Consider the following 26253-nt stretch of genomic DNA (forward strand, 5'->3'; position numbering starts at 1 on the left):
CACTTTCTTAATATCTGAAAAATCGTAATATATTTATTATATAATATAGCGTTATTTATTTGTTTACACTTTTTAATGGTTGTGTGGATTACTTAATTGCCAACTGATTTAAATTAACATACTTTTTAATTTTATATCCAGGCCCTTATTTTGAAAATAAGAGCTTTTCTCGGTTCCGGAAGTACACAAACGCAGGGCGCTCACGTTGCTTTTTAGGAATGGACACCATACATGCTTGTTTCAAAGAGAAAATCGGTGAAGTGCTTTTACCGGGAGATGTGTTCTCGTTCAGATTGCCCGAATCTGGAGATGGTAGTATCAAACCCGAAAAGATAATATGTGGTCCGGGGCTCCGGAGAAACGGAGAGGAAGTTCAAGTTTGTAAAAGTGGAATTTTGCGCCATAAACAGCCTAATATGTACTGGATAGACTCTCAGCAGAGACGGGTGAGGAGCTGTTCTCACAGCAGTACATTAATAGTTTATGTTCACTTGTTTTAGCTAATGTTTGTTCCGTTGGAAACTGCATTTTATAATTGTATTTATTTATTTTTAAATGCATGCTTAATGAATGACCTATATCACCTTATGTTTGATCTTATCGCATCACTTTTCTAAATACGGTTTAACAATAAGTCTAAAAAATAAAGTTCACTCCGTAAAGCTAAATAGTTACGTTAATCCTTATTTCTTCAAGTATGTACCAGCCAAAGGTGAAAGCGTGATCGGCATTGTGACAGCAAAGTCTGGAGATATCTTTAAAGTGGACGTGGGAGGAAGTGAACAGGCATCTCTTTCATACCTGGCTTTTGAGGGAGCAACCAAGAGGAACAGACCTAATGTGCAGGTACTTTCTCGTATATTTTGAACGCTATCAGACCCCGCTTTGTGTTGCTGTTTCTTTAAGAGCACTGTTTATGTTGCATTATGAATGATAGAGCCTGGTTTTGTTCTGCAGGTTGGAGATCTGGTGTACGGTCAGTTCACAATTGCCAATAAAGATATGGAACCCGAGTTGGTTTGTATAGACAGCTGTGGCAGGGCCAATGGGATGGGGGTGTTTGGAGCTGATGGGCTGCTCTTTAAAGTATCACTGGGACTTGTGCGAAGGTTTGTGGTTTGTTCAAGTAATACAGCTTAGAAAGCGATATGATTCCTAGTTTAACTTAAAATAAAATTTAACTAATGTATTAGAATACCATGCTAGTTACAGGTCACGATTGCTATTTTTTTGTACTACAAGTTTCTGAAGTGTTGTTTAAATGTGCTAATTTGCATAAATCTAAACACTTAATAAAGCTAAGTTTAAAATTCTTAATTCCTTTTTATTCACATGTTAGAGTAAAGGGGTTTTTGTAAAAAAAAAAAAAAATTAACCTCAACAAATCAGAAACAAAAAATATTTTTACCCTGTTTGTAGGAGAGTAATTTAATAAAAAAAGTTTTCTTTTTAAGCGCTACTGAAGTGAAAGTGTTTTGAGAAAACAACTGTTGTAATTCCAATTACAGATGTGCAGTGTGTTTTGCAAAAATCTCAAAATTGTCCGATGCATGAAATATCTTCGCCTGTAGTATCTTGCCTGCAAAGCTAAAGTAAAAAAATATGTTGTTGTTTTTTTCCATCAGACTTCTGGCTCCTCAGAGTGAAATAATAAAGGACCTGGAGAAGATTTTCCCCTTTGAGCTGGTTGTTGGGATGAATGGCAGAGTGTGGGTGAAAGCAAAGACTGTTCAGCAGACGCTGATAGTGACCAATCTTCTGGAGACATGTGAGAACATGACCTCGCAACAGAGACAGACGCTGTTTAAGAGAGTGGCAGAAGGCTCCTTCTAGAGGACATTTCAGATACCAATTTTCCCACAATACCCCTGGTGGTCGGACAAGCCAAAATGATACGTAATTCAGATTTTCAAATCCTCTGGAAAAAGTTGAGAAATAACTGAAGCTACAAAGGACATCACTTCCTTTTGTATTTCCAGATTGGAAAACAATGTGGCAGCGAAGAAAAGCAGTCGCCATTTCTCTTTAAAGGAGTATGTTTTTTTTTTTTTTTTTTAAATGCACTTTTGTATGAGTACATCTGTATGAATAAAATCCTTGTGAAACTAATTTTTGTTGTGATTATTATATCAATTACTTTGTGTTTGCTGTGTTGGTCATGTCCAGAAGGGGGCGCTTGTCTCCAGTGTCTTTCACCAGATTGTGGTTTTGAAAGTTGTTGCTATACTAGTTGCAGGAAACGATTTAAGATGTTTGGATAAGAAAAATGCAGTGTATGTAATTTAACCAGCGTCATATCCAGTTATTGAGAAATACTTTTCCCTTCTATTTTTAAAAGCAGGTGGAGCATTAATCACTGTTACGTGTCACTGTTAATTCAGTACTAAATGTGTGTAGATGGTTGTAAAGTTGCTTATTAGTCCACGATCTATAACATATATACGAAGCATTTTAAATAACCTGTTCTCTGCAACTTTTTGCAATACCTCTCAAAAGTTAGGGTTCAGGATTAAACATTTTTGTTGAAAAAGGCATCTTGTGGTCATCAGGGATGCATCAATTTGATCAAAAATATAGTTAAAAGCAGTAACGTGAAATATTAAATATATTCCTATATTAATAAAATGTCATTTGTTTCAGTGGTGACAGCTACATTTTCAGCAGCTGTTACTCAAGCCTTCAGTGTCATGTGACTCCACAGAAATCATTCTCATGTGATGATTTGTTGCTATCATTACTTATGAACGTGAAAACAATATATTACTGCCATTACGTGATTGACTGAACAGAGCACCAAGCATTTTAGATATATAAATAAATGGACATATTGACATCAGTTGAAATTATGTGTCGATTGTCAGCAGTTTAGTGGTTATTATACAAAAATACTGAAAGCCATGACCAATCAAATGAAGTTTAGCAGAGAGCCGTTTAATAATACTGTTTATTTAGACTAAGCAATTATAGCTTGATTAGTTGATGAAGCTCCTCAGCCAGATGATTCTAGCCGAGTTAACATTGAGTTCCCATGGGCTCTGACTTGGAGTTCTTGTAAATTAAAGTGAAATTTGCATGAAGATGCTGATCAACATGGAAAGATGTGTCTGGGCACGTTTTCCTCATTGAATGACTGATGTATGCAGACAAGTGTCCAAGACAATACCAGGGGCATGGAAGATTTGAGTCACCGCAAGAACGATGTATTTGAGCTCCTATTCTACTCAGACCAAACCTGCCTCGCATTAGACGTGCAAACCACAAAGCCTGTAGCCCTTTTTCAATAGTAATTAAGGAGCTAAGCTATTAACGTTGCAGGAGACGTATGATTTCTGCATTTTCTGCAACTGTTTTGTAAGTCATACCACTATGATGCATATTCATGTCTTGACCGAAATGCAAATCTATAATGATAGCTAATGATTTCTCCACAGACTAACATGGAGTCTAACATGGAGTCTAACGAGATGGGCCCTTGCCCAACAAAATGCTTACAAGCGTTTGTGAGTTTGTTATTGACAAGAAGCATGGCCTCATGTGAACCAAGCCTCAAACAAAAGGGATCTCATAACAGCTAAAAATTAAGAATTGTTGCATAAAGCTGGGAAGGATTATAAAAGTATTTCTGAAAGTAAGACAAATATGTCTATAAATGGAGAAAGTTCAGCACAGTTTCTACTCCCTGAGTGGGCGTTCTGCACGAAGACTGAAAGAGCACGGCACCGAATGCTCAGTGACGTTAGCTGAAGTCAGAAATACTTTGATCTGTTTTATTGTAGATGAAACGCTTAAAGAGATAGCACATCCCAAAAATGACTAACCCTAAAGATGAGTTTCTTTCTTCTGTCGAACACATAAGATATGTTATAGAACACTGGTAACTAAACATTATGGAGAAAAAAAACACGAAGCTGTCGGAAAAAACATGAAAACATGAAGAATTTTACACTTGTAACATTTTTGTTTTTGAGTTATTTAAACAGACTACAACTTCTTTTTTGTTGCAGATTGAAAAGTACCTAATTGTATGACAAATTAATATGGGTGTTTTTGCCAAAACCAGGGCTATATATATGTATATAGATATATATGTTTTGAATACAGGTTCTACGCGTTCTGTCCCACGCTGTTAAGTCTTTATTAAGTGTGCCTGAAAATGAACCTGTTCAGACAAGCACTTCTGAATTTTTCTCCCTTCATTATTTACACCACTGCAACATGCCGGGTGTGCCAGATGGCCATTCCTCTCTTTTAAATCTAATGAGAGACATTGAAACATATTCACCTGACAACCAAATTAAAGGTCACATATATACATTGAGGTTTTAATAATCCCAAAATTTTGGGAATCCTTATTATGACAAATGTTGTCAAGCACATAAAAATTAGTAAGACAAATGTTTAACCGTCTGCGCCTCTGGGGCTGACAATAGTCAACCGTCTTTTGTACAATGTTGACTGGGCCAATTGGTTGGCCCGGTCAACATTATACAAAAGTTGGTGGGCGGAGTTAGTGTAAATAGCCTCTACCAACAACTTTACTCAGTGTAAATAGACACTCCGTTAAGTAGCAAATAAGGATAATGACGGTCTATTGACTAACCAATTAAAAAGTATTGAAATGATTACATGTCGTAACTCTATATAGAATAGACAATATCGTGAATGCTTTGCACATAAAATGTGTCATGTGTTTTTAGGTTTTGATTTTCTTCTACAGTAAATAACCTTCATGGTCCACGGGAAAAAAAAACAGCGTTCAAGTTTCAAACGATATAAAGGTAAGTATAGCAGATGACAAAACATAAATTTTTGGGTGCAATATCCTTTCAAAATGATTCTTTGCTCTCATCTTGTATCACTGAATATCACAGTGATTATTTCAGGGAAAGAGTTAGATGAGCAGCGCACATCAGACTAGGTGAGAGACTGCGAATGTTTCGCTCTTTCCCCGTCTGCCACTGTCTTCTGTGTCTGCATATTCCATGAATGTGCGTTTAATGCTTCTCCCGGGGCCTGAGCCCGTGAGCAGCACTGAATCATGGGCCGTGCATTCAGTGCCAACAAAAATAATCCCTGCCGAGGAAGGAGCATTAGCCAAGCGCTCTCTCGCAAGAAGAGAAAACTCTGCTAAGTCTTAAATAACAAACACAAGCTTGACACCGACGACCCCGTTGTCTGAATGGACGCTGGCTTTCGTGACTCGGGTTCTGAATACTGACCTTCAGTACATCGCAATCACAGTTCATCATCATTAGCTTGACATCATTTAATGGCAGGAAACCTCCCTGTTCCCTTAAAACCGCTTACATTCGGCGGATATATGCGATATGTACCGTAAGAGCCAGAGGAGCACTAATACCTGCAGAAAATCCTCCCTCTGCTCTGAAAAGCTGCTGTCATGCTTCAGCTGGACGTCCGCCTGCTCAAGCTGCAGCTGCACAGCCTCAGTTGTGGTCAGTGGTCATACGCTTTCCAGAATCCTCTTCTTCCACTTTCTCAAAGCCGTTTTTTGTTCATCGTCCTCTTCACCCTCCTCCTCCTCCTCCTCCTCGCCTAGCTCCCAGCTTGCCGTAGTCTTCCACATTCGTCTGTAAAGTTAGCGAAAAGCACAAACAGATGTCCCTCAACAAATTGGACACATCTCTGCTTCTCATTAGCTCTTACAAGGTTGGCCGGATCAAAGTCGGTTTGGCCTCTGCATTTACTGTTCTGCCAAACACAGGAGGAGCAAACTGATGTGGATCGTGCGGTTGATACACAAACCCTAGAATTTTCAATAATTATCTTTACATACCGTAATACAGGATTTTGTCGATAGGTTTTTTCTAAAGTTTTTGAAGAACCTGACAAACTTAGCGAGCTTGAATAACGTAAACGAGCTGGTTTATTTATGCCTTACCTTATACTTATTGGGAAATAACACAAGAGAGTATATGTTTCAGTGAATACTGTAATATTTAAGTTTATTCAGTAGAGGAGATGAGGATCGGAGTCAACCCTACATATAGAAGAAATATTTCGCATAAATGCTGATCGTGGCTTATGAAAGTTTGTTGTTTGTCGAATTTTGTCAGACGTAATTTAACCAAATCTCAATGGCCATTAACTGGCTGTTGGTGAACATGACAAACTAACGATGGAGGATTATAGGAATCTTAGGATTTTTACTATTTGTCTGAGACAGTCGATCATGGCTGAACTGCTTTAGCAAAATAATATTAGATAAAAACCATCAAAATTAAAGTTACCCAACTCTTTCCTGATCTAAAAATGGGCGTGCAAATTCTCTTTTATGAACACACTTTCTAATGCAAACAGTGTTATACTCTACTGCATGTTCCCTACCAACAATTCTTGGTTCCCAGAAGGTTAGTTTTTGGTTTTTGTTAGTAAATCTTAAAAAGTTCTGGAAACCCAAAACAAACATACCCAGAACTTTTTTAAGTTTTAGTATTTGGTTATCTAGGAAAGTTTTCTTTACAGAAATAGAAGATTAGTTTCCGCTTTGTAGAACTATATTGTAACGGTAGAATAATGCTCCCCTAACATTTTCATAACGTTATTCTAACATTAGCTAATGTCTTTCCCCTAGCGTTATTCTAACCTCTGCTTTAATGACCCCGCTGTGTGTTATGTATTATAAAAACATATCTTGTTTTTATCTATCGTTTAATGAATAAAAATACTCTGAGCACCTTCTTGGTTTTTAAAAAAATAACCAAAAACAAATGTTAGGAGAGCGTTATGTGGCAAATCTGTGACTTATCATTAGAGGCAAAGCCTACTGTTTTTCTGTTGACTGATTTGAATGTTTTGATGTTTAAAAGTCTCTTGTGGTCAGGAAGGGTGTTACGTACATAAAACGTTACTGCTGGTCAGGTTCGTCGGTTTCTGTGTTGACAGAGGTGACAGAGGTTCCCCTCCTAGTGTTCTGCAACCCAGTCTTCGTTGCTTGCGCTTCTCTGTTGCATTTTTGTTCCCTGTATCAGGACTCAGCCTGCCTGGAATTCAGACAGGACATGCGAGTCTCGGAGGCCTCTGTATTTTAGGTCACGACAGCCAGGTGGGTCTTAGTTTCCTGCAGCAGACATTCAAGGTCGACTCACTTCCACACAGGAAAAAGAAATGCCTACTCATGGTCTGTTTATACCAGCATTAATATTGCTGGCATCATTGTAAATTTTAGGGTCTCGTCAACACTTTTGTCAGATTACTTGATCATCATATTCGATCCTCTGTCATGCAAACTTTTTAGGTTGGCCGTTTGGAAAAAAAATAAAGAGATGGAATCAGTGATTAGACATTTAAAATGATAAAAATAAAAACGGTATACTTGTGTGCGATGTGTGACAGAGCAACAGTCTGTCATTGTTATTACATGTTATAAAAGACAATTGTGTAAGAATGCTCATGCAGAGACACCATCACTTATATTTTCTCTTCATACCTTCTCTTCAACACAGCTGCTCGTAAAATTCACCAGACCCGTCCGGTCCAGAGTGAAAAATGTGCGTGTGTTTGTGTGAAGGTGATTCTTGAGTGGTGTCTGTCAGAATTTTAAGACACCTTGACAGGATAATGATCTCAAACAGGGGTGGGGAGCGTTGATCCCGGAGGGCCACTCTCCTGCAGAGTTTAGCTCCATTTCTAACTGCATCCTGAAGACCCTGATAAGCTGGTTTAGGTGTGTTTTATTAGGGTTGGAGCAAAAAACTCTGCAGGAACACCGGCCCTCCAGGATCAACGTTATCTAAAACAAATTTGTTTAAATCTTTGAGGTAAAAACTAATATATTTACGCAAACATTTTGCCTCCCACACACCTAAATTCGAACTCTAGATGTATAATCAGTCTATAACGTTTTTTATTACTGTTACAAATAAATACATTCTATAAATAGCGAGCTGCAATAGTGCCATGTGGCTTATGTGTTAGATTACAATTAAATTTTACAATAATAAAGCAAATGTTAATAATCAAAATGCGTTATCAGTGCTTTTATTATCATTACTGTAATTAACCTAAACTTAAAGCGGCATACCATCGTGCAAAAAGTGCTTCCATTTAAATATCTTTATTTATCAGCCCAACAGTAATAAGAATTCATAAAGTAATGCAAAATTGGAAAAAATGTGCTTAATTGCCTTTTAGCAAATTCTTCAGATTTTACGGTGAAATACGAGCCACGTGTGTTTTCGACGGGTCAGACACAGGCCACACTGAGGCTGTTAAAAACACGGATCATTAATCTGGTCTTGCTGGTTTCTCTGCACGGAGGTGATCTGAAAGGCGTCTCTGGCCAGTTTGTTCACTAGGAAACAAGTTTGTCTCTCCAGGGCAGGACAGGCCTTGTGCAAACAGCGCTCTAATTCCCACTTCATTCATCCCGAGTCCTTAAAAATCCCACAGTTCATTTACCTTGAATAGTTAACCAGACCAGCTGGGGATTTCACCTGGAACTGTACAGAAAAGTTCTACACCTGTGATCATCGTTAAGCCAGAACAACCTGGAAATAAACACCCTAATGAAAGGGATGTCTATTACTGTAATAAACACCTAAAGATGCAAAAATGCGTGTATAGTGACTAGAATAGTACGCAAACAGAGGCAGAATCCAACGGATACACTCCACTCGAAGAAAGAGTGGCGGCTAATGACATTGTCGTTGGTGATAGCTCAAGCTCACCATGAGAAAACCAAAGCATGGCTATTGTTTATCTTGACTTCCTGAAAATGTTTTTTTTTTTTCCCCTGGCACTGCTTCAATGTCAGTTATAAACAACATGTCAATAAACAGCAAATTGGTGGGTTATCTGATTCAGAGATAATAAAAAATATATAGTCTATTTATATTTCCATTCATTCTTTTATGTTATACCTAGAAAAAAAAAACATCAGCCTTGGGGTAAGACTGCAAGATTTACTGGTTTGAGTTTGAGTATGGAAAGTTACAATAACCCCTCTAAGCTATACTCTGCTGAAAAAGCAATAATGGCTGCCTCTGGCCAAACACGTCATGCTACTGTCTTTTACGTCAGGTCACAACACACAAGCAGAGTTAAATCAAACACAATTTAATTATATAATTTCCACAATTCCAAAATTCCATTCACTGTTCACTGCATTACACTTAAGTAAGAGGAACATCAAAATAGAAAACGAATAATCAAAAAAGAAAATTAAAACATGAAAATAAATTGAATTATGTGCTGGCTCTCAAACAAAGACCATTGTCTAAAAAGATTTAAACCTCGCTTTAAGAGGAAAAAAAAGCTACAATTATTTGCCAAAGCATTTGGTTTGAGAGACAGCATTAGCCGCTTCTGCTTGCGAGTGCTGTGCCGTGTGGAGAGGTAGTTTTCTTTCCTGGTGCGAAGGGCTTTTTATAAAGCATTGGAGAGTTTTTAAGCAGGAAAGAAAATCTATGGGTCTTCTGGGGTGCTCGGCACTGAGGAAAAAATTTGGCTGTGCAACTTAAACATTCTGTACATTGTGTACGGGCTGTTAGTCGCCATCTTGAAAAGCACTCGAGCAAAACAGCTGACATACATTCATTTGCTTCGTCTGCTTTTTGTCCCCTGACGGAGTTGAAAGGCATTTTTGGTTTCCACGATGACAGGTTTTAAAATAAAACACCGTTTGCTTTGTTCAAAAGGAGACCAGCACATAGGAGAAAGAAAAAAAAAAAAACACACAAGTATCAACAGGTCAATTCAGCAAAGTTCTCAATGGCTTCATGTTTTCATTACAGTAGAGAGCTTGAATATTCTTGTGCCCTTAATAACAGCATAGATCTGAGAAATTCACAATGCAATAAAGGACCGAGCAAATCTGAAAGCATGACCTGATAATGCTGCATTTGACTGGATAGATCAGCTATTCAAAAAAAATAAAATAAAAATAAAAAATCAAATACAGCAAAGAAAATGCACCAAATGGAAGGGAGTAAATTCATGTCTTTTAAGATGCAAGGTTACCACTTTGGTGTTCCAGCAAGCATAATAATGGTCCGATACGCATTAAGCACTTCATAATAAAAACCAGTACATTCAGACATCTCACCCCTACAGGGTGACATATTATAACAAAGGCTCTGTAAAGTACAAATAACCTGGTACAGCAACAAGATAATGAGATGCAAGTCGCAATAAAAGTAAACAAAAATGTGACAGCCCAAAAATGCCAGTTTGCTGGTATATGATTAAAATATCCACAGCCCTTGATTGGTTTATCCCCGATATTTTTGCATTGCTTAGCTTGCTGATTAACAAATCGATCCTTTAAATATTCACTTTCAGACACACCAACTTAAAAATCCCACACACAGCAACTCACATACTGTCCCACCACAAGGACGTTTTCATCGATCACTTTTAAGATGCTGCTCCCATCGAATGGCTCAAAATATAGTCTTTTTTTCCTCAGCAGAAGTGTCCGAGACAGAACAAGTTTGGCTCGTTGTCTCGAGGACAACCTGAAACTCTTGCGTGTCTCCTTTAGCAGCCGATCAGTTCTGATTCACTGGGCAAAAGGAGTCCAGGCCCCCCGTGTTCACCATCACATGTGCAAAGATGGCAAAACAGTACTTACAAGTCTTTTTTTTTAATAAAATATAGAATCCACTTTGAAAATGATCCATTTTGACTTGATATATCAAGGCACGTTTGGTTTTTCCACAGCCATTTCTGTGGTTTCATTTAGTTTTTATGGTTGGTCTCTATGCTCGACTCATGGTTTTCCCACATCCACTGTGATTTTGGTGAATAGTTGGTCTTTCTCAATTTGAACAATGTTATATGTTAACGAATTGATTCCATCGCTTGCCATCGTTTCCCTCGTGTGGGCTATTCGATCAAACCTGTGACAGGAAATGACATAATTAACATTACTCAAGGCATTTTACATATCGTAAACCAACTTAAGAGTTTTTTTTATTGTTAAACAAATCTGATATATAAATCTGATACCAGTGGGTATCTGTCGATTTCAGTTCAGTGCACAGTAGGTAACAAATGTACTTTTTCATCCTCGTAAAATTTTATCTTTTAAATAAGGCAACGTACGGAGATCCTAAAGCTATAATATATTCAATTACCTCTGTGGATTGGGGTCGTTTTGTTTGTCTCGATCATGGCGGATCATTCTGCATTTTCCAATGATGCTGTCAGGCCTTGATATAGACATCCCTTTGGAGGTAACCCTGTGAAAAAAAAAAAAAAAAAGAGAGAGAGACATTTAATTTTTAGGAAAACTGTCCCTTTGAAAGAATCAATAACATGATGGATACAGATTTTTCCTAAATCATGTAGATATGCTCTTGCTCGACTTGCTAAGGTCTTTTTGAGTTTATAAAGTGTGACTGAAAATGACGTTCATTTTCTAAAGCAATCAATTTGCATTATTTCAACTTATGTTTTAAATAATTATTTAACAGCAGAATCCCTGGTGAAAAACTACATTACCCATGATGCTCTAAAGACAGGGCGCACATTTTTTTTTTTTTTCCTCAAGAGCATTTCTAATTAACTGGTTCATGGATTGTAACAATTTGACAAAGACTTAAAAAAAAAAAACAACAACCTGGAAGCAGAGTCACTGAAAAAGAGGGACAGGCACCTGTTACGCTCTATTCAGCACATTGTTCTGCAGTTGCCATGGCATTATGCTAATGCCTTCTTTCACCTGTTGTTTTAACTGCTAGTCAAAAGTCTTAAAGTGGCAGTTCACACAAAAATGCAAGTTCTGTCATTTAAAGTTATTCATGTCTGTAGCACACACAGTGCAAAAGCCATTTTAGTGCCAAAGTTTAACGTTTAAACGTAGGGGTTAGTTGTTTGCTGTATCCCGCAGTACTCTTTGACATTTTGAATATGAAAAGCAGTTTCCTGCTCTGTAAGTTTCTTCTCTTTCCTGAGTGTTCGACAGGAAAAACAATGCTGTAGCTGAGCAGCTGACAGATGCAGGTGTTCATGTGGATGATGCAAGATCACAATATTTCTCAATCAAGTGTAACTCTCCACTACCCTCTAAATAACAGTCGTGTAAGTCCCCTCACTAAAAAAACACAACAACGCGAGAAATGAGACCGCTTTGGGAAATAATCTGCGACATGCAACAAGACGTTAAACAGCTATTGCCTTCCTGATGATAAGAGGTTTTATCTGCCATGTCCTGCTGTTGGCAGAATGCTGTTTATACCCAAACTGTTTGAAGACAGAACCAGGGCATTTCAGTAATACTACGCTATTAAACCCAACTACACTGCAGTTCAAATGTTTGAGTTAAAAGAGGTCTCTTCTGCTCGTCAAAGCTGCGTTTATTTAAGAATACACTAAAAATACATCTGACTATTTTGCACTTCATTTTTTAGTGTTGTTAAAGATGAATTTTCAGCATTATTACTCTAGTCTTCAGAGTCACATGATCAAGAGAGCTTTTTTTCACATTTTGCCCCCAAACTCTACCGTTCGGGGTTCAGAAACACTCTCTTCATTTAAACCTAGATTAAACCTAAAACAAATAGTTCTTTCTTTGATGGAACAGCAGCTATGCTGACTTTGTCTTTACTTGTGTCTCTGTTTCTGTAACTAGGAATTACACAAGCTTCGGTCTTGATCCAGACCTTAAATGATCTGAGATGACCAAACACATGACAAGACATTTATACAACATTTACGTATATAGTAGAAACTTCATTTCCTGTAGAGTTGCTTTGCAATGATGTAAAAGAGCATTATGTAAAAAGCACTATACAAATAAACTTGAATTGAATTTTAATAATGGTGCTTGTCGTCATTAACACTGAAAACAATTGTTCTCAATATTGTTGTTAAAACCATAATTTTTTTCCAGGTTTCTCCGACCAATAGTAAGAAATTGTATTTATTTGAAATTGTCAACGGGGCTGTCAAACAATTAACCACATTCAAAATAAAAGTGTTTGTACTGTGTATATGCGTCATGAATATATAAATACACACACACAGAACCATATATATCTCCACAGTACACACATACAGCATACAGTACAAATTATATAAACACAAACTAATAAATAAATCATGATGATTAATCATCTGACAGCCCTATAGCAAAAATCCAAGCTCAATAAAATTTCTTTCAAAAAGAACAAAACCTCACCGAGCCCAATCTTTTGAGAGTGTGTGTGTGTGTGTGTGTATGTGCGCTATATCACATGCTTGAGATGATTTTCTGATTTTACAGTGCTGACAGTGCAGCAACAGGAAGTGCGAAGCTTAAAATGGAACCTTTCAGCTGAGTAAACGTTTCCGGTTTTTGCTGGATCAGAGGTTTCCTCTGTTAACATAGCTGTGTAGGATGAAAACACATTAAAGGCCCATATCGTGCGCCTTTTTGGAGATTTATTTTAATATCGATGTCCTCGAGAATATATATGTGCAGTATTAGTATCAGTATTATAACAATCTCAATATGTTTTTACAGCTTTTTTAAAAACAGCTAGATCTTGGCCCGTCTATTCACTCTTCACGAGTCGTTGTTGTGATTAGCCGGGCTAATGACTAGTTGTAGTTAGAACAATAACGTAGCTGTAAAAATAGCTGCAAGCTGAGAATGAAATGTATACATCTTCATCGCGATCATATCGACACTGTGAGCTTGTCCTTACTGTACACGTGAGATCATATTCACCTCACAGTAACGATCCGGTCAGATCTTTGGAGTAAGCTACAAGCAGATCTGACGTCAAAAAGGCCTGTTCAGGGTTTAATATAAGAGAAGAAAGTCTGAATTGTGAGAAATGTCACAATAACCTTTTTATTTGTTTTTCTGAATCCATGGTAGAAATGGTTTATAAAGAACTATAAACTTGTCGTATGCTATAAATCTGTGAGGGTGAAGCATTCTCTTAAAAGGTCTCTGACCTGTTAAATATGTCATCATCTTCTCCTCCCCAGCCCCAGTAGTTGTTTGGAAAGCCGTTGATCTTCAGATACTGCTCCTTGCTCAGGGATGACACGCCACCGAAGTACTGTACGTATGGTAACCTGTTAGAAAAGGACAGAGAGAGAGAAAGAGAAAAACACTTAGGAACAGTTGCGTGGCAGTTGCTACGTGTGGTGCAGAAGAAGTGCAGCATATAGCTTGATTTTTCTCTGCTGGGAAATGACTGTTTCAATGACGGTGCACTAATGAGAACTGGCAGGGGGCTGAACTTAAACCTATAAACATCTCCTGCCTCTGTGTTTTGCTTTAAGCCGACTAACCCAAATGTGTGATGGTTGACATAGTGATAACCACAGCAATAGCTGGCCGTCAGGAAACTAGCAGATTAACCCATTCGGTGCCAGATACTTTTTACCAAACTAAGAACATCACAGATTGTTTTGTAGGATTATGTATAAAAAGAAATACATTTCTTAATAACAAAACAATTAATTAATAATAAATTGAAGTGTATGGTGTTACATAATAAAATAATAATAATAAAAAAAACAAAATACCAAAATGTATTGTACTTCTAAATATTATGTTGTTAAACAGCAGTAACATTTCAAAAATAGGCAAGATTGTAAAATATGTCTTAGACTATATTGTATTTATTTTGTATTATTTTACAATAATACACACTCACAAAGAGTTGATTTTAGTCAAATAAATACTTAAAATCTAAGCATAACTACAGTTTGAAATGTTTTTAAGGTTTTAAGGTTTTTCATTACTGGGAGAAGCTACGATATTACTGTTGAACTGAAATGGACTTAGCTGTTGTTACTGGCTACTAATCCACAGTTAAATCCGTTTTGGTGCTGGCATTGAGGAGAAGCATTTTTGCAGTTCTGACAACTTTTCAGTTTTAGTTTTCTTGAAACGGCCATTCAGCAGTTTTAGAAATTTCAACATGACATGAACAGCATTACATACATTTTTTTGCTAAACCTCACGTCAGCATATAACAACACAACCACTTGAAGCGCTGTTATTTGTTTCTCTGGCAACTCTTTATCATGCTAAAACAGCTCTGCTGTTAAAACCTACTCTGAATCACTTCACCATTTCAGCGAAAGAGCAAAGGGTCAATTGACAAAAAGATAATATTTAATTAAATTAGAAAAATATCAATTTAAAATGAAATTTTTTACCTGTGAAATGTTTTATTTGTTAACCTGCAAGTCACTGTGACCATTAACCGGCATTATACAAACATCCGAATGTGTCGTTCAATTATTAAAACATTAATACATAACTGACTGAGAGGATCTTTTGTCCCCAGGCACTGAAGCATCACAAATTCATAAACATGCCATTTACATGGCCATTTGATATCGCGAGTATTCAAAGTATGGCATACATTAGAAAATAAAGAATTAGAGAGAATCAATGAATTATGTATAACTTACTGCCACTGTGTAATTCATTTGTAATCATGTAATCTATAAAAAGCAACAGTACTCAGAACATTTTAAAATGTGATATAAATCTAATTACAAGTACTACACGTTTGCAGTCCGATTACGTAATTCAGATTACATACGATCAGTAGTAAAACAGCACTGGTAAATAAAAAAAAAAAATATAATATATATATATATATATATATATATATCATTTTGGGAGGACTGTCCTGACCTTTAGAAATGGCAAAGTCACAGCCAAGGGAAAAGTGAGCGTGCTTTCAAAATAACATTCAGTGACACAAAAGAGGAAAGCAAGTGTATCTAAATACAATTCAAATTCAGACACAGGGAAATTATAGAGGGAAGCATGCAAAAGCACACTTTTTCCAATCGTCACAACATTAGCACCATCATTTGATTGCTATTTTGCTTCAACATGCATTTCGGTTTCTAAATAATCGTCTCTCCACAAAGGTGTCTCTGTTTGAAATTAATGAGCAAACACCATCCTGCATCAGGTTCTGGCCCGCTCTCGTCTGACGTTCTTCCGCATGGTAACTCTCGAAAATTACAAATTACATCCAGATGCTTTTGAAGTTTTGTGGGAAAAAAAAGCCGCCCAGCTTTTGCGGCCCATGCTAGCAGTGAACGGCGTAAAGACCTTATATAAAAAATAAAAAAAAACGTACAAGAGAGCAACGCAACTGCTTCAGTGTGGGAGTTTAAAAACTAAACCTTTATCGTTTCCTCATTGCTCACTGTAAATACAAAAGGACGCACGTGAACGCACACACGGCTTCGCATACATCATACTCATGTTACACAGAGCTTCTGCTGAAGGTCACTGGTACAAGTCTCCAACAAGCTATGGTTTCATTTCAGACAGATAGTTCAGCTCCTAACAGGCCCTAACGGGAATCATGTGTGGCGTTACTAGAATATTCCCATCTAAATACTGCTACTTTATCATTCGTCTGACTGATTTTTAGTTAAAGCGATTTACTTATCACAGGTCAAAGTCCTGCTGGAGTAACCTAAAGTTTAAGGATATTCTGGATTAAATGTGACCGGGTTAAATCAACAGCATTCTAAGGCCTGTTGTGGATTACCAGTGAAAATAAAGCCGACTTGTTCCTCCGTAAACATTAATGAAAAACACATTTACAGCAACGTAACCCGAAATATTCAAAACAAAAGTCATAGACCAACCACTGAGGGTCTGCTCCTACAGAATTTGGATTCTAGTTTTACATGTACATTTAGTTTTACACGGAGAGGTGGGGTGAAAGTAATTATTACCAGAGCTTCTCCATCTCAGTAATCACTACGGACAACGTCAGTAAAGATTACGGCGATTTTTCTCTTCCGTAAAAAGCATTCGGAGAAATGGCCTTGGGTAATGCTAATCCCTTTCCGAATAGACCAGCTGTAAATATGTACTTAAATACTCCGCCATTTTCACACACCACGCAGAAAGGAAGGTTGAAGGTTTTGGTTGTAGGTAAGTGTCACTTTTGATCATCCTAATGCCGATTGAAACTAACTAATTAACTTCTTTAAAAAACAATTCCTGCCCCCAAACTTTCAACCCGAAATGCAAGACAATAAAATACTTTTTTCCAGAAAAAGAAAGTGATTTTCCACGCCACAAAAATGAAATAACTAACTTTATCTACGCTTTGCATCAGTACAAACAAATGGCTTCGCTAAGGGCCTGTTTACACCTGGTCACCCGTTTTCTCTGATCAGTTATTTATCAGATTTGTTAAAAATGTTCCATTTACACCTGGCCACATAAATGCGTCTCTGCATATAAATGTGACTGTGATATACATCCTATTTTAAAATGCGCACAATAAACAAATTCAACAAAAGTTCACGTCGACGAAAGCATCCCAGTCCACCTTCTTAAGTGATCTGAGTGATAAGTGAAGTGGTTTATAGTACATTTACACAAGTAAATCTCATGCAAATACTGTAATGCAGTCCCGTCCGCTGATATTCATGTAAATGCACTGGAGTGTATAAATTTGCACAATTTTACTCCAAGGTAATTTAGAAGATACCCTGTCCAAACAAATCATGTTTGGTCTATGCTGGCCTGTGTATTTGTTATCCGTAGAAATATAAATACATTTTGGCTGCATGGTGGCTGAAAATACAACATTAAGCCACGGCATGAGATAACAGTCAACAAAGACCAGAAATACCTGAATCCAAACTTGTCCATAGATACAGACAGATGCCTGGGCTGATTATAGCACTTGTAGAAGTTGCGGTCATCCATTGGAATGAGGTCCACGTCGCTGAAGACAAAACAATTGTAGTCATACTCCTTCAGAGCCTCAGCGTAACCAATGTTGAGGAGTTTGGCGCGGTTGAACGTATCCTCACCATCCTGTCATTAAGGAGAGAGAGAGACAATGAGAAGATGATACAAAACTGAAAAATACACATTCTATAAAAATGAAACTGAAACTTACGAAAGGATGGTGAAAGAGATGAGTTAAAATGTTTAGAAAACAGCGTGATGTTTAGCATTACATTTTGTGGCATAAAAAGGATTTTTTAAAAAATGATTAAAAAAAGGATTTTTTTAGAGCTGGCGGTATGTTTAAACTGATCAAATCAGAGCACTTGTGCTTGCTTTATGAGAGAATGTAACTGCTATCCGTTCAATCTTTCACAGCATGGTTGGCAGGTAGCAGGAGACAAATATGAGACAACACAGGACATCTGTGACACACGCTTTTACAAGGAAATACAAAAATACATGACCTTTAACATTCAGATTGTTGTCTCCTATTAATATCAGCCCAAAGAAAATTATTCATTACCATATACACTTCCTTGTGGTTGTTTTTAATTAAAGTAAGCCATTTTTTCTAGCCTAATACAAAAAAACATTTTTAATATGAATGAGGCTTAAAATACAAAAACATTTATTAAGCATTTATTTATTAAGAAATACAACAAAAATTATTATTAAGCAAATGTAATTTCCCATTATTAGTATTTGGCCAGAAAGTTTTATATTTGTCCATTCTAATATTTATATTTAATCTAATTTGTATGAAACATCCCACTAGTTTAACAAGAATAAAAACTTTCCATACATATACATATATACGTGTATATATATATATATATATATATATATATATATATATATATATATATATATATATATATATATATATATATATATATCTGATCTGGATCTGTTATTATATATATATATATATTTTTTTTTTTTTTTTTGTGGAAGCTGACATTATTTTTCCCCCTTTTTACAAAAAGGGACCATGGTAATTATTAATTATAGTGTCTTGCAAAATATGCAAATTATTGTTACTACAATAAAGCTAATGTGGTATTGTGCGCTATTTCCCAAAGAAAGAAAGAAAGAAAGAAAGAAAAAGAAAGAAAGAAAGAAAGCTATCCATTTTACAGGAGGGTTTGCAAAACGGTGACAAAAAGCCCTGACTGTGTAAATGTTCTAAATTACTGAAATATTAACTAAATAATTATGGTTAAAAGGGTTTGGCTTTCCCACAAAACTACTGTTTCACAGTAATAAAATGTTTCTTTGTTTCTTCAATGGCAGAATCTATGGTTACCATGGTACATTTTTGCAAAGGTGATCCTGGAAAGCCAAAATTTGACATTTCCAACTGTCATTCAAACTTCCTGCTGGCATTGGGCCTTTGACTCATGATTAATGGACGCGCTCCCTGTCTGGAGCCCACCTTTTCTCACTCCGAAGAGCATCATGGCTGCACTTGAGCTTGCGTGAAGAAATCTAATGACGGCGGAGCCTCAGGAGCCCAAAGCTACCCGTTAACCCCTTTGCACCCGATAGAGAGTAGCATTCCTCTCTTTTATAACACAAAGCAACTCAAACGAGCTACTCTGAAAGAACTGAGGTGTGTTTGTTCCAGTGGAGCAGACGACATTCGTGATTGATTTAGAGGACGTGGTCTTCACATTCAGAGCGAGACTTGGCTTTGAAGAACCAGATTGTCCTGTTCTAAAGTCATCTTTTGACTTGACATAAAGCAGAGTTCTCGCATGTCAACAACCAGATCTGATCGTTGGCCTGCAATGTGTCACTGGAGGATTCATTCACATTTTAGGGAGTTAAAAAAAAAAAATAGACAAAAGGATTGAGACCCTAGAGAAATCAAGACACAAAGAACTGAAAGTGAAGAAGAGCTTCAGTGTTCGTATATTACAGGACAGACGTCAGCACAGCACGGATAGATGCAAACTTCAGAAAATAGGACATTAGAGAAAAATAAATACAGGCTAATCAATTTAAAAGAGACTAACCCTCATTATATGTACTTTTATTTAATAGTTTCCTTGTGTTCAGCAGAAAGATTAGCAGAATATGTCATAAGTGCGAGTAAAGGGTGGATTACTTTTCACCGGTAAATAAACAAATAACTTTTAAAAAGTCACAAGTTTTAAAAGATTAGATGAAGTGATCAAATTACACTTTTGCAAAACAAAACATAGCTATTTTTGGCAAAGGACTGCCATCCCTGGGAAAATGAGGAACTTAAGAGAGTGAGAGATAGAGGGCAGAGAGAACGACAGAGAAAATAAGGAAGGAATTATTAGCCGAAGACAGAAAAGACAGAAAACAGATAATCAAGAAGCCAACATTACCATTCGTCAGACGCAGCCAGTGAAGTGTAGTGTGATTGGCCAGAGAAAGAGCAAGCAGGCGTCTCACCTTTTCCCAAGAGCAAGGGCCTCTGATGCGCATTAAAAGGGGTTCGGTTTGAAAGGGGAGAAGGGAAGGAATGTAGGATGGAAGGGTGAAAAAATAAATGCGAGGTGCAGAGAAAAGAAGGGGGTGGCAAAGAGAGCAAGAGAACAATTAGTAAGAACAATCAAGTGACACTTTAGAGAAGACACAATCAGAGAAGACAGGTCCAAGACCTTCTTGGCAGGCTCATTTGGATGCTTTTAGTGCAAAGCTGCACAGAACGATACACATTAGTCTTTTCGTTTACTTGAAAAATTCCCAAACCACTGATAACTGGCTGTTTGAAATGGATTGGATGAAAACATCTGTTCTCTAAGAGCCCCAAATAAAGGAGAGACAAGGACTGCAGCACTGTCTCTCACCTCATTCCAGTCTGTAATGTCATGGGCATGTACTGAATGATGACAACAGGCCTTTTTTTTTTGAAAGGATGCCCAACCACAAACAGCAGCTGTCTCTACCACAGCCTAAGGAAACTACTGTGTAATGTACCTTGGTTTAGAACTGATTAACTGTACTTTTTTTCTGATGGAGAGGAATAGCTGAAGAATTCCCAAACTTAAAGTCAATTTTGAGAACTGTTTATGAACGCATTATAAATCTTAGAAATGCATTGCTGAAATAAGTTACAAAGGCTGAACTATATAAAACTTAATGGAGGAGTTTCACCATTCACGTGATATATTGGGCGAGTCTAAATGCTACCAAGCACTGCCCCTCCCGCGAAACTAGAAGACTTGATGCAGCACTGATTTTTTTTTTTACGATTTTGATACCTTATTCAAATGTACTTGCTGGGTGGTCAATGACACATTTTTCTTTGGTGTGACAAACTCAGAACACACATTAGATACTGACTTTACACGGATTTTAAGGAAGGTACACAAATTAAAATGAAAAATTTGGCATTAATGTGCATTCAATTATAGCACATTAGCGTTTTCTGTAGGACTGAAATTGATGTTGAGAATCATCTATGGATATATGTAGATTTAAATAAACATTTATTTAATGTAAAGATAGCGCTTAAGATAAAAGGCTTTCAGTTGGATATTACTTTTTTTTGCTGTGGATTTCTAAAATCTAAAAATTTTTTACAAAATAATAATACTAAAAACATAATTCAGGAATTTAAGAGGTGTTCGGCTGGATTATAGTTTTAATGAGGTAAGAATATAGAAGTAACACTAAATAACACCATTCATTCATATTCGATAATCTGCATACTAGTACTTCTAATTCAGCTTTTGTTCTACTCTTTCCCATGAAGTTTTCATGCTATGTTCCTCCTTTGTAAGTTGCTTTAGATAAAAGTGTCTGCCACAATAATAAACGTAAATGGAAAGTCATGCTAAATGTAGAGATGCCAAAAATACAGTATCAGTTAACCAGTGTTAATAGATTTTAATTCCAAGCATGTTTGTAATTGTAAACGAGCGTTTTTTTGTGAGCTACATCACTCAAAATGGTCAATGAAAGAGAAAAGAGGACTTTGAGAAAAAGAGCTCGCTTAGCAAAACACATGCCAAACTTCATGCCCCAGCACGCCCCGGGTAACAGAGAGTTTACATTCCAGATAACAAAAGGGAGCAGACAATGTATTAAAAGACGTAGGATATTACAAAACTCGGCTTTTAAGCGGAACTCATCCTCACTGATAGCAAACGCTGAGCTCAAATGTTTCAAGATACAGCAAACTTCAAAACCGACAAGAGGATTTAAATAAAGTCGAGCTGCCTCTGATGTTTGCCTTGCTTTATCTGAACCATTAAATGACATTTCTAAACAAAGCTCTCCACATGGTTACGTTAACCCCATCTACTTCAGAAAGAGAGCTATGGGCGAAGCCACATTATTCACTTGCATCTAATCGGACTTTAATTTGAGAGGAAACAAATACCTATGTTAACAGGCAAGCAGATATTTAACCTCCGACTCAATGATAACATCAAAGTGCACCACAGGCCTTTGAACCCTTCTGCAATTGCAGATTGAGAACTGGCGGGTCAAAGATTGCGAAAGTTTTATTGCTCTGACAAACCTGGTTGATGACATAGATGCCGTAGTCCAGCTGTTGGCGCTGTAGGATGGGGTGTAGATAATACAGCCAGTATTTGAGGTGCTCATCCCGGTGTCTGAAGGGGATGATGATGGCCACTTTCTGCTGGCAATGCATTCTGTGGGTTTAAAGCGTCCGCCGGGCTGCAAACCTGGGTTCTCAGTCCTCACCAGGTCTAAGGTGACCGGGTCAGAAAACTCAACCCGAAGCGGACCCACTAAAAGAACCAAAACACAAATGACGTGCTTTATTATGGAGGCATGAAATGCATTTTTAAACAGCAAAATAAGCAACCAGGTGCTACTTTGCATCTTGAAGTAAACCATATCTCCTTAGAGATCTCATTATTATTCAACGCGCTAAGGTGTATCCAATTACATTATCATACTACTGTTGCCACAAGCAGCAGTGTCAATGTTGTCTGACAAAAGAGAAAGATAGCCGAGACAAAATAACCGTGTAACACAAAGCTTCTTGGCCAATTTTTCCATTACGACACAGGGTTTCAGTGAAGCTAATGAATCAGCAGATAAGGTGAAAACTTCCATATAACGCTCGCGCAAGAGAGATGAATTTGTTGTGTTTTCAACAGAAGGTTAGAGAGAGGGGTAACATCTAGAGTCACGGCAGCTGTAAAAACACGCTTTTGTTTTTGGAATCTGGACAGAGGGAACACAAAGTGACAGGTCACATCATTTATAACAACCAGGAATTTCTCAGAAATACTACACGGCGCTGAATCACAATACATTGGCAGAATGTAAACCTGCATGTGGATTTATTATACAAAGGCTTTTTTATTTAAAAACAACCGATCTAGAACAGACAAGACGGACAAAAACGGGTGAATTTAAAAACGTCCAGAACATAACCAATATCAATTGGAAAAATGTGCATATTTTGAATAAAGAGTAATGTTCCTTTACATATACCTAATTTTCTTGATGTCTACTTTTGTGATACTCGCCAACTAAATAGACAAGCGCATAAAAAGAGGGGGAAGAAACCCATCGGTCGAATGGATGTTTAAATAGTTAAACTAAAAATTGTGCATACCTGTCAAAAGTTTTTTTAAAAATGTATTTAGATTTCATGTTTAATGCTTTTTCAAAACTACTCAAAAGAACAATATTTGAAACAGAAACCTATGTCTTACAATATTACTGTTTACTACATTTTTGATCAAGTGAATGCAGTCTTGGTTTTCACACTGTAATACAAAAAAAAAAAAACTTCACAGTGCATGCATGCATGTATGTATGTATGTGTGTGTGTGTGTGTGTGTGTGTGTGTGTGTGTGTGTTTAACAAGCATGTAACTAATCTAAAATGATTAAATTATACTCTCTCTCCCTCTGAAGCAAGGTCTCAGAGATAAAAACAGCAGCTCACCCAGTTGAGGAGGATTGTCAGGGCACGTTTCTAGCTTTCTCTCCGTCTCTGAGACATTAGACACAGACGGTAGTCTCTGTGGTGGCTCCTCTGTAGAGACTCTCTGTTCGGCCAGTTTCCTGTGGATCTGAGGGCTTTGCTGATTTTGTACGAAGGTTTGCCTTGAATCCGAATTTCTCATATAGTATATGACAGTGACAGAGATGTGAAGGAAACATAGCAGCACAACTAGAGAGCAAGTCCTGTGTAGGAGATTGAAATTCCCGGGGGCATCCCGCATTGTAGAAATCCTGGAGACAGCTATAGATACTCTTTTGAAAAATGGTCTCTATTTACACTCTAACCCTATTAATCACGTCCTATGTACTTTCTGTTTCCTGGGGTTTTGAGGAACTTCTAATATTTTGATGTTCATTTACAAGTCAAGAACTAAGTCAAACACTGTTTTATCTATATATAAAAATACATATAATTTTATATAAATATATATATATGACTTACATAAACGTTTTAGCCAATTCAGCTACAATTTTGAATAATTCAACAGCTTAGCTCAGTCCTCAGCTAATAACAGGCGGTCGACTAACTTACATTTCCTTCAATTAAAACTACAGCGTTATTACAAGCAAAGCTACCGAAAAGCCGAGGTCTGAAGCTCAACGCCGATCATGACTGACGTCTAAACGTGCGTGAACGCAACCGTTAAGTTCGTTATAAGAGTTTATAGGAGTAACGTGTCTTCACGGCACGAAATCAGACGTAAAACTCTTTCTGGTCCAGATGAAGTTTAACGTCGAAATAATCTTCTCAAAATCCCGCCGCGTCTCCAAATCCCCGATGTTTTAACATGACAAATGTCCGTCCGCGACAACGGTATCGAAAGGGAGATGGCGATAGGTTTCCGGACAGACCCCAAACCAGACTTCACAGTTACGCGTAGAGCTTTCCGATCGGTTCATACGCGCTGGGGAAGAGCCGAGGCGAGCTCGTAAAAGTCCTGATCTGTGAGCGCTCCGCGGGCGGATCCGCTGCCGAGCAGCGCTTGACGATAGGCCGACGAGCTGGTTGCGTCATCACGTGAGGTCAGCGAGAGGAAGCGCGGCTTCAAAATAAAAGCTTCCTGGAGCGTTCGTCTACAAACCGGGCGCTTTCGGGAAGTCGCTCTCAGCACGTGTTTTGCTTTTGCACAGTGAGTTGTTTGCGAAACCGGCAGCAAACTGCATGTATACGTTTAATTTCACTAATATATTAGTTTTGTTTATTTAACATTACTTGAAAGCTGTGTAACCGGTGCTAATATAGTATTTTTCTCTCTCTCTCTCTCTCTCTCTCTCTCTCTCTCTATATCTATATATATATATATATATATATATATATATATATATATATATATATATATATATATATATATATATATATATATATATATATATATATATATATATATATATGTATATATATATATATATATATATATGTATATAAGCTAATTTAGTACATAAAATGAAGGAAAAAAAAGAGATAAAAAATAAAATATTTCAGTTTTTTGTTTTAATTTTTGTTGAACTTTTTAGGTTCAGTTAACTATTCTTAAGACCCTTTGAATTTTACATATAAAGTACAAAAATGCTTCATTTGAGAGACACAGATATTATATTTCAGAAAGACTGAATTTAACAGCTCACAGCCACGATTATTTACGATGTATTTACACCACCCAGATTTTTTTTTACTTTTGGTATCTCTTCAATCGCAGAAGAGTTGGTCACAAAATTAATAATAAACAGTATGAGTATTTCAATTAAATAAAACAATGACAAAACAGTCAACAGATTAGTGTATAGATGTATTGCTCATGAAATACTTTGTTACTTCAGACTGTAAAAAGGAATCATTTTTTCATTCTTTCCTGCGGAATGGCCTTCTCTTCTCACGTTGTCTGTCGCCTCCTTGTGGCCTCATAAAATATAACACTATGTTCGTAAAATAGATTTGTTTAAATGATGTTTCAGATAGGATTGGGAAAGGTCCTCAAGCTGAGATCCAAACCTACTAATTTCCATTGATGAATATATATATAATTTTTAATAAGCTATTTAAAAAAGCCATTATATTTAACAAAATGTTTTGGTGTTTAATCATTTTTATATATTTTGCAAAGCTATATATGATAATTGATTCAAATTATATCACGTCTTTGTCTTATACACTGTCCGCTATGTAAAATCCGACTAAAGACCACACAGGGTCTGGGTTAAATTAAAATATAGTGCAATATATTGTTCAGCTAATTGTACATTTTATAAAATACATCGCGTTATGCATTAAAGATAACAATATTATGAATCGGGGAATTATTGAACCAGGAAAATGTAACATTTTAAATGATTAATTTTTCTAAAACTAAAATTCTGTTATTATTCGATCACTTTTAGCAATTTTTTTCTACCACAAGCCCATGATTTTTTAAAAATTGTCCAAAGCACCAGATGCCTTTTGGGGGAAAAAAATGGACGGATAAAGGGGAAAAGGGGGGAAACAGACACCAGGTAAAGGAAACTAAACAGACTCCTCTGTCTTCACTAGATGTTTGCCTAACACCTGTGTTGATCCTGTGAGTTCAGCTGCCCAAGATCTCCTTGTAAAAG

The 26253-nt window shown here is 36.9% G+C and overlaps 2 protein-coding genes across 2 annotated transcripts; one reads left to right on the plus strand and one right to left on the minus strand.

Annotated features, from left to right (window-relative positions):
• Nucleotides 1–176: 176 nt before the first annotated feature.
• Nucleotides 177–2109, plus strand: exosc3 (exosome component 3). Its single transcript, XM_043256697.1, has 4 exons — nucleotides 177–446; nucleotides 697–846; nucleotides 958–1109; nucleotides 1626–2109. The coding sequence occupies exons 1-4, from the start codon at nucleotides 219–221 to the stop codon at nucleotides 1831–1833; spliced, it is 738 nt and encodes a 245-aa protein (XP_043112632.1). The 5' UTR covers nucleotides 177–218; the 3' UTR covers nucleotides 1834–2109.
• Nucleotides 2110–9059: 6950 nt separating this feature from the next.
• On the minus strand, nucleotides 9060–24625 carry b4galt1l (DP-Gal:betaGlcNAc beta 1,4- galactosyltransferase, polypeptide 1, like). Its single transcript, XM_043257145.1, is given in 7 exon segments — nucleotides 9060–10859; nucleotides 11097–11201; nucleotides 13906–14028; nucleotides 17589–17776; nucleotides 22197–22321; nucleotides 22324–22431; nucleotides 23606–24625. Coding segments are annotated over 7 exon segments (1059 nt in total). The 5' UTR covers nucleotides 23886–24625; the 3' UTR covers nucleotides 9060–10729.
• Between the last annotated feature and the right edge of the window lie 1628 nt (nucleotides 24626–26253).

This window comes from Puntigrus tetrazona, chromosome 14, assembly GCF_018831695.1.
Source record: "Puntigrus tetrazona isolate hp1 chromosome 14, ASM1883169v1, whole genome shotgun sequence".
Lineage (NCBI taxonomy): Eukaryota > Metazoa > Chordata > Actinopteri > Cypriniformes > Cyprinidae > Puntigrus > Puntigrus tetrazona.